Raw genomic sequence first — 9,232 nt, 5'->3', positions numbered from 1 at the left:
TGCGAAGCCTGCGAAGCTAGTTCAGGCAGGCAACTCGTGAGCGCGCCTACCTGATCAGGTGACTAGTCTCATGCACTCTTTACCTGATCAGAGCTTCTATTCAAACCTATCTGCCTACCTGCTCATTCCTGGCTTCTCTCCTGCTGTCAGCCTGGGCACACTTGAACTTCCATGCCCGGCCAAAGGAAGCTGTGTTTTGCGTCATTTCCGAGTTTTTAGACCGCTGGTGGATGGAAATGAAGCTCCACCCACGCGGCAGAATGCCGCTGGGGCAAGCTTGTCCGGGAATCTGGCCGACGCGGCAACCTGCCGCGTGGGTGGAGCTTCATTTCCATCCACCAGCTGTCTAAAAAACGGAAATGACGCAAAACACAGCTTCTTCTGTCCGCGCATGGAATCTAAAGTGTGCTCAGACCCTGTGTGGTCGTGCGCCGCTGCTGCTGCTGTCTCCCTGCCTCGCTTGCTGCTAACCTGCTGCTCATGAAGTTTTTGCAAATCCCAGCATCGCCTCCCCAGCATCCACCTGTATACAGGCTCTGTTTCTAGATCCCCCTGCATGGGGGTCTTGTTCATTCCCTGTAATTCTACTAGCTTACAACACTTTGCAATGCAAAGAGTGAAACATTTGAAACATAATAACAACAGAAATCTTGTATGCGCAAAATCTTTTTCAGATGGGGGTCCACAATCAAATACATATTAATTTGGGGGTCCATGAAATGAAAACTCTTAATTGAGAACCACGTCCATAGCCTTAACTCAACCTATATATGAAGAACATCACACGTTCAGCTCGCACGTAACTATTGATTATAGATTAAAAAGTAGTCATCACTTGGATGATGGCCAACTGTCCTCCAGGGCTCAATGTCTGTGAGACTGTCTGGAGCGGTATTCCACAATGTAATGTTATTCTCACAGAATGCCGCTAGGTGGAGGCATTCCCAATAATTACAGTGGGGTGGAAATGTCAACAAAATTTATTTTATTTTAGCCTACTATATATTTAAAATAAAAAGGTCGTTTACAGTGGCGGAAGAAGCAGGCTACTCAGATTTAATATCACATGATTGTAGAGAATAGAGATTTCTTGTTACAAGTAAACGCCCTCCCTGTATTAAAAAAATAATAATATATAAACTTGAGTAAAAGTACAAAAGTATAAACATACTCAATTATGAAGAATGTCCCATAATCTCCCATTGAATGTGTTCTCCATTTTATTTTATTTTTTTATAGTTGGGTAGGAATGCTTTATCGTTATGATGATCATAGCGTTATAATATAAGCCGTTATAAACGCGCCTTCGCCGTTTTGATGTGCGCTTTCACAGGGCGAATCTGGTATCGTATTTTTGGACCTTTGACAATGCCGTAGTGAGGAAACAGCAGGTTTCATAACAGTGATCATGTGAGTGATCTATCTATCTATCTCTAAGATATATCTATCTGGTACTAGAGAAGGAGTCAACGGTAAGACGAATTTACCACGTTTGCACGTTCATTCATTAATGTTACCCACTTAATACTCATATGAATTATGAACGGGGGTGGGCTTCCGATATGTTTTTTATTAAAAGAATATATGTGAACACAGAACACTGTTACACAAGTGTAATTTGCATGTTTATTTTGCACTGACTGCAGCGCTGCATAAATGCATTTTAAACATGCACTTTGATCGTTACTTACAGATGTCCTTAGCTCTGGCCGACAGAGCTCTAGGGGCCATACTTGGATCAGCTGTAGCAGATGCAGCAGGTTGGTAACATCACAAACTAATCAGAATTGCATTCTGTTTACCTAACCCCTCGCCCCCCTAGTGGCGAAAAATAAAACTTCTGGGAACTCAGATTACCTAACCCCTAAAGATCATGTATCAGTTCCAATTGTGTCTGCTCATCATTATAGTTTCAATTGTTTCATCACTCCTTCTATTTGGAATGGCATGCAATCAAATTAAGAGGGTTTGAATTGACATTGCTGTGCTCGTATAAAAATAGGACTGTTAATAAAATAAACTATCACGAAAAGGATAGGACAAAAAAAGTCCTGTGGACTTAATTGTTTATATTGAGGTCCTAGTATGTAGTCAATTCATCAGCATAGCAAGTATCAGCATATTGGCAAGTATTTGTCTGCTGCCAGCAGCTCATGTCATGAAGTGTCTATTTGTACGTCTCTAAATGTTTTGATGAATTGAACATGGTGGACCCTGTTGTAAACAAGTGTAATGCTTAATTGGGTCGTCCACTCACAGTTAACAGCCTTTGTATTGAGTTTGTGCTTGAAATGTACTGTAATTCTGCAAACTGTTAATAACATTTTCAATCAATCAATCAATCAAACACGTTTCCTGCATATGTAATCCTGTTGGGAATATCAGTCAATCTGCAAAGAAGAAAGGCAAAGGCTCGCAACTCACTTTTGTAATGCTCCAAATATTTATTCACAATCACAGCAGGCAGGACATACAACGTTTCGACCGGTATTGGTCTTCAAAAGAAACGTATGTCCTGCCTGCTGTGATTGTGAATAAATATTTGGAGCATTACAAAAGTGAGTTGCGAGCCTTTGCTTTTCTTCATGATTTCTGTTAGTTTAACAGTTTGGCTCAGCACCAAGATCGGAGGATGTGCGCTGTTCTATCAGTCAATCTGCTCCACCGGTTCCTTGTGTCCGATGAATGACGTTTTGTCCCATCATGTCACGTCCGCTGCCTGCAGCCCAGCCTCTCCACTGGGTGTACGACCTGCAGAAGCTGAAAGGTCTACTGTCCGAGAACCCTCAGCCTGAGTTCCGCCCGGAGTCTGCCAACCCGTTCTACAGGAGGGAGACGGGCAAGCAGAGCTGCTACGGAGACCAGGCCTATGTGCTGCTCGAGTCGTTGTCCGTATGTGGAGGTAGGCTTGTCGCTCCATCCATCCATCTTCAACCGCTTATCCGTAGTCGGGTCGCGGGGGCAACGGCTCCACCAGAGAGCTCCAGACTTCCCTCTCCACAGCAACATTAGTAACTTCACTCCGGGGGATCCCGAGGCGTTCCCAGGTCATTTTGGAGATATAATCTCTCCATCTCATCCTTGGTCTGCCCGGGGTCTCCTTCCAGTGGGAAGTGCATCGAGGACCTCCCTAGGGAGGCGCTCGAGAGGCATCCTGACCAGATGCTCCAACCTTGTTGAATGAGCTTAAAGGAGTAATTCACACCCAATAAATTGCACACATGAAGCCTTGAATTCATTGAGATTATTTGGGTCGTATTCCTAGTAATTTGAGGAGACTGAGACGGTCATCAAATAATTGTCTGTCTTGTGACAAAAAACAAAATATCTCCATGAATTCAACAAGGCATTCAATAGGTGTAGAAAATAAGTAAGTTCTTGGCCTGGGTGAAATACTCCTTTAATTTATATTCCGTGCGATAAGTGGTATCCATTAAGGCTGCAACGATTAATTGTAATCAAATCGATTATTCAATTAGTTACCAACTACTTTAGTAATTGTAATCGAATCGGCAACTAATTGCTGGAGGTTTTTCCAGTGATAAATGTAACTAATATAAACTAAAGAGCAATGAACCATCTCTCTTCCCTTACAATGTACAGTAGCGACTGCAAAGCAAAATATCACACATAATAATGGTGGCTTTATTTGAATAGCAGTCTAATTAGCAGCCGAGCAAAACATAATGTATTTTTGAATGAATTCATGTCTTTTTTGTTAGTTAGAAGTAGAACATGTCTAAAAGAACCTAGAATCAAATTTATGAGCTGATAGCTAAATGAGTGCCATAACACGATTTATCGTCTAAATAATCGGCCCATTAATCGATTATGAAATGATCTTTAAAGTCATCTCTAGTATCCATCATACTGTATATAATAAAGTACCACAGACGAAAAACAGTCTAAGTCCAAATTTCATTCTGACCCCTCCACGAAAAGGCCTCGTTGTCCTGACCCCTTATCTATCATTTATACATTATGGATAAATAGTGTGGACTTAGGCGCGATTCATACTCCTATTTTAGAGCCGAATAAAAGTCGGTTCGGCTCTGTAGAGCCTACAATGTGACGTCATTTGAGGTTCGGGGGGGCGGGTAACGTCCTAAAGTCGGCTCTTCGGGGCTACTGAACATTTCTGACGAGCCGAAATCATTTCGGCACTACAGCGCCGAAACAGCGGTAAAATAGGAGTATGAATCGGCCCTTAGACTGTTTTTTGTCTGTGGCATTCTATAGAGTGTATGCGCATGCATAAAGTGAATGCCAGATCGAGTGGCAAAGTGAGTGACAAAGTGAATTTAATGTTGTTTAAAGTCATTTAATGCAATCAGATAGGACTTTTCTGTGTGGATGTATGGGCTGTCAAGGCCAGAAAGTAGTTTCTTGCCACTCAGTAGGCGTTCCCGCATAACTTCCTGGTTTGACGATGATGTCACGTGCATAACCTCTATTAGCCTAGCCTAGTCTGTGATTCAAATACAGTAATAAACACATGACTTCAAAAGGCATCTTCATGTTTTGTCAATTTGATTATGTTTTGTGTCAGTCTAATGTTTGATGTGGAGAATATATGTTGTCTGCAATGTGGTTATTCCCTATTTAACCAGGTCTAGATGTTGACGATTTGAAGAAGCGCACATTACAGTCCTTTGGACCCGGGTCAGAGTATGATACACCTGTCAATGATCCGTACAGAGAGAGAGGAGGTAAGGACATTGGTGTTGAAGAGGAAGGTATTCCCTACATTAAACTTGAGATAGTGGATGAATCTGCAATATATTTGTCAAAGGACACAGAAAAGAGACATTTTCACAGTGACATGAAAAGGACACTTTAATTATTATTATTCCTATTCTGTTCATATTGATTGAAGGTAATGTGCTAAGGCTTTGCTGTAGGTAAAATGCATATATGTATTTTAATTTTATTTGATGCATTTTTATCTATTTATTGTCGCTATACCAGGCCCAAGACCTCAACTACCCATTGAGGGACCATGGAGACATGCAAGTTTAAAGAGCTTCCTGAAGAATATAGATGCAGGCAAAGAAGAAACTGGTAAAACTGCAATGCTTTAAAATCTATAATGTAAGTTACTGTAAGTATTGCTAACTGGGATATCCCAAAAGGGAAGCATGGTAATGTTACTTTGCATTTTGTTCAGGTTGTGAAACAGACTGCCAGATAGATGGCATCGCAAAACTGGCTCCTGTGGTGGCTCGCTATGCAGGGAAACCTGACATGCTGGAGAAGGTGGAGGAAGCTGTCCGTGTCACACAGAACAACGACCTGTGTGTGGCAGAGACTCTGGCAGCAGCGAGGTCAGTGCATTTAACAACAGGGCTCATGCCTGGCATGTTGTTTTAACCCATTTAGGCCTGACGTCGAAATTTAAAAAATGTCTTCAAAATCCTGACAGTTTTCTGAAAAACCTTATGTTTCTGTATCAGTGGTTCTCAATATTTCATGTCAAGAACCCCAAAAATTATATGTAATTAGCCTGGCTAATAAGCCAGACTAATATCACACAACACTGTCGCGGTATATCAGTCTGGGCTGGCTCCACTTGGATTTCATTTCCCGGGGAACATTTTCTCTTTGACGCAATTGGTCAGAGCTACTGTCAGTCAAAAGTCTCAAGCATTGAACGTCACAGTACCAAAGCCCGCCTATATTGCATACCGTGTCCCGATTGGTCCGACCTGTTCTCTGCTGTAGGAAAGAGGCGTGCTACTGAGCCTCGCCAGACCGTAATCCGCTGGTAGGCAACTTTTTTTTGCCAACGGCTGATTCGGTCTGGTTTATTAACCAGGCTAATGTAATATGCCTCCGCCCCCCCATCTGAAAATATGTTCTTCCAGGGACCCCCCAGAAGCAAAGATTTGAGTTAAAATGTTCACTCTGTAATAATATATATTCAAAGATTTGAGGCACATTTTCACGATTTTTGAAAAATAGCAGACCTACAAGTTCATAGTGCGGCACTCGGTGCCGCGCTATGAGCTTGTAGATCTGCTATTTTAATAGTTAAAACACCAAAAGGGGTTCCCACCCAAAATGGGTTAACCCACTTGACATTACTGCCGAACATTTTCCGAAAAACACACTGTAGTGGTTTGTTAGATTTTCACTGGATTGGATTCCGTTACTTTGAGTATCAGATATGAAAATCACTTGCTTGAGCATTATAAAAACGATTTACAGTAAATCTGGTGTCCATCAACTATGGCCAAATACCTCAAATCTAATGTGCACAAAACCCGAGAGGGAGGAACAAAATGACCAGGCGACCTCTGCAGACAAGGGGGATCATCTCGCTGACAATGGGAGTAAAAATATAGACGAGCTGAATTATTTTTCCAGGTTCCTGGAACATTTCATCCTGAATGGTGCTGATCCGAAAGCCTTGGAATCGGTGCTTGCGCAGCTCAGTGACCCGAACAGAAAGCAGGCTCAGGACCTGGACAAAGCTGTGGTTGGTATGTGAGGCCCACAGCATTCTCACTCCATCACACCACAGTCATGTGACCCCGGTCACGGCAGTCAGGGTTTATTCTTCTGTATGTTAATAATGGGCTCTTCATCATTTCATCAGCTTTTCCTGTTGTTTGTTTATTTATGTATTGAGCAGTGCCAACTGCTGTGTGTGTGTGTGTGTGTGTGTGTGTGTGTGTGTGTGTGTGTGTGTGTGTGTGTGTGTGTGTGTGTGTGTGTGTGTGTGTGTGTGTGTGTGTGTGTGTGTGTGTGTGTGTGTGTGTGTGTGTGTGTGTGTGTGTGTGTGTGTGTGTGTGTGTGTGTGTGTCCTCTGCAGTTTTGAGCAGTCAGCTAATTGGGGTCGCATTTTTAAGTTACAATGCCATTTTGTTACCTGATATTGAAGGCAGTACTATATTTCTTAGTTAAACAAATATATTATGCACAACTTGTCTACTGTACACACTCACGCACACACAAATTACATCTTTTGGGTTTGGCATAAGAATTGTTGTATCCTTCCAAGTAAAACATGCATTGTTGTTTCTTTTTTAGGCCATATTCATCAAGTAAAGGATAATTTGTCCAAGACTCCCCAGGAGCTAATCCCCACTGTGTTTCCAAACACATGAGGTAACCGCAATAGTCTCTCTTGAATTTTGGCAATGGCGTACTTCTGATATAGCCTTCTGAAGCTTGTCAACGTATACTTCTAACTAACTGTAGAAATGTCTGTACAGTATGTCGCTTATCCCTGAACATGATATGGTGCTCCATTCATTCTCAGCAACTTTTTACAATTGCAGCGTGAGAAATGAACAGTGGTGGAAAAAGTACTCAATTGTTTTACTTAAGTAAAAGTACCAAAACTGCAATTTAAAACTACTTTGTTGCAAGTAAAAGTACGGAATTGAAAATGTACTAAATCGCCAAAGTAACTAAAGTTTTCAAATAATTGTAGTGGAGTAAAAGTAGAAAATACAGTACAAATACCTCAAACTTGTACTTAAGTACAGTAAAAGTACTTAGTTACTTTCCACCACTGGAAATTAACACTCCCTTGCTTCATTCACACCTTTTTTTTTTTTTTTTTTGCCCTTTTATCCCTTCAGGTTTGCCCGGTGCATTTCAAGCAGCACTGCATGGGGTCCTGGTGGCCACGGAGTATGACCAGGCCGTCAGGGACACCATGAGCTGCGGGGGATGCACCAGTAGCCGGGGCTCCTTCATCGGGGCCTGTCTTGGGGCTCAGGTACTGCTGTCACACGGGGAAATCTCATATCTGCAATTAGAAATTGGGTTAAACCAGGGGTACCCAAATTGTGATGCGTGCACCCCTTGTGGTGTGCGACATGAAAAGGTTAATGGCGGTTTTATGGTGTTATTTAGCACAAACGGTAAAATCTGGTAAAACACTGTTGTAAGGAGATGTATAGAGCAACTGTGGGAGTATACAGCAGCTGCTTGTCTCTCAGTGCATTGACATTCTGTGATTATTTTCCATAATCATATTAAAAATCACACCCGTGTGAACTGAGTGGTGTAAGGTCTTATATAGACTGATCAGCTGTGGTCTGACGTAATGTCTGACGTAATTAAATCACACCCGTGTGAACTGGGTGACCATAGCAACCATGCTCATTTTGGTAGGACAGACACGTAAACGGACAGACACATAAACTAACAAAGCCAGTTGTAGGAGTGGTTTACACCACTCAACAAAATGTTTTAACTTTCGGCCAAATACAACGAAACTTAGCGTTGGGGGTGCGTCAGCTATAGGTCAGGAGGTAACGGGCGTGCAGGGTAGTTTGGGGACTGCTGGAATGGATATTTAAATTGTTTTATTTGTTCTAGGTTTAGTATAGGATTTATGATGTTTTAACTTTGCAACAACAATTGATTGATTGGTTATTTGATTAATTGATTTAGGAATTGAGTTATTATTAGAAGTCCGGTCAGTGGCAAGTATGCTTGTGAATCTAAATGCCTGCTTCTGTAATTAAATAGAATAATGTTGATACCAACATGCCTGTATAACTAGTGTGCTTTCATTTCCATAGATGGGACTTCAGGGAATTCCAACTACATGGAAGAGCAAGACACTTCAATATGACTCTCTGCTGGAGCACGCAAAGAGGATAGTTGAACACCACCAGTAGTCGTGGTATTTCTTACTACGAAGAAATGTTAACAATTTAAGGTTACTGGGAACATCTGAGAGACTGTTGAGTTTTGACAGAACAGTAAATGAAGGTTCTTGTCTAAAGTGTTCAGGGCAGGAGCCAGATGTGTTTGTTTCTGTTAAAAGTACAACATGTTGATTCACATGTAAACCCAAAGGTGTCCATGAAATAAAACATTCATGTTGGAAAGGTTGAGCCTTTGTTTTATTATTGTGCTTGGACTGAATATAGTACAACACCCATCTCACCCCTTGTGAGATGGAGATAATTTTGAAACAAGGATAAAACCTAAGCTGATAAATTCTGGAAATCGTTTGTTTAAATCAATGTTATAACTTAAGTTACGGCCTATTGTAAGCCGAATGATATGGTAAATGTATGCAATTTGCAATGTTAAAATGCCACGTGATTTACATGTTTGTTTTTGAGAAAACGAATAGCCTGTACAAAATCAGACATTAGCCCCTCTCGGGACCCCCCGGTTGAGCTCTTTTCATCGTTCACCCGTAGGGTCCCTTGCCATCGGTCCCAAGCTATATGGTATACAGACGGACTTGCCGTCGGAAACG

The 9,232-nt window shown here is 41.7% G+C and overlaps 1 protein-coding gene across 3 annotated transcripts in view; it reads left to right on the top strand.

Annotated features, from left to right (window-relative positions):
• Positions 1–1,331: 1,331 nt before the first annotated feature.
• LOC306929686 (crystallin J1A-like) overlaps positions 1,332–9,232 on the top strand; it is a 163,672-nt gene continuing 155,771 nt past the window's right edge. The window contains exons 1-10 of one of the 3 annotated variants that reach the window (XR_013790831.1): positions 1,332–1,472; positions 1,694–1,760; positions 2,726–2,902; positions 4,611–4,709; positions 4,969–5,061; positions 5,168–5,324; positions 6,367–6,482; positions 7,033–7,110; positions 7,590–7,729; positions 8,541–8,692. Coding sequence is in view for 2 of the 3 variants with exons in the window: in XM_079510306.1 (XP_079366432.1) it covers positions 1,694–1,760; positions 2,726–2,902; positions 4,611–4,709; positions 4,969–5,061; positions 5,168–5,324; positions 6,367–6,482; positions 7,033–7,110; positions 7,590–7,729; positions 8,541–8,639 (1,026 nt within the window). In the remaining variant the exon portion in view is untranslated. Of the gene's footprint in view, positions 1,473–1,693; positions 1,761–2,725; positions 2,903–4,610; positions 4,710–4,968; positions 5,062–5,167; positions 5,325–6,366; positions 6,483–7,032; positions 7,111–7,589; positions 7,730–8,540; positions 8,853–9,232 lie in introns of those variants that run through there. The other 2 variants (XM_079510306.1, XM_079510307.1) reach the window with 2 other exon arrangements.

The sequence above is a fragment of the Electrona antarctica genome, assembly GCF_951216825.1.
Source record: "Electrona antarctica genome assembly, chromosome: 1".
NCBI lineage: Eukaryota > Metazoa > Chordata > Actinopteri > Myctophiformes > Myctophidae > Electrona > Electrona antarctica.
This window is presented reverse-complemented; position numbering and strand designations above follow the sequence as displayed.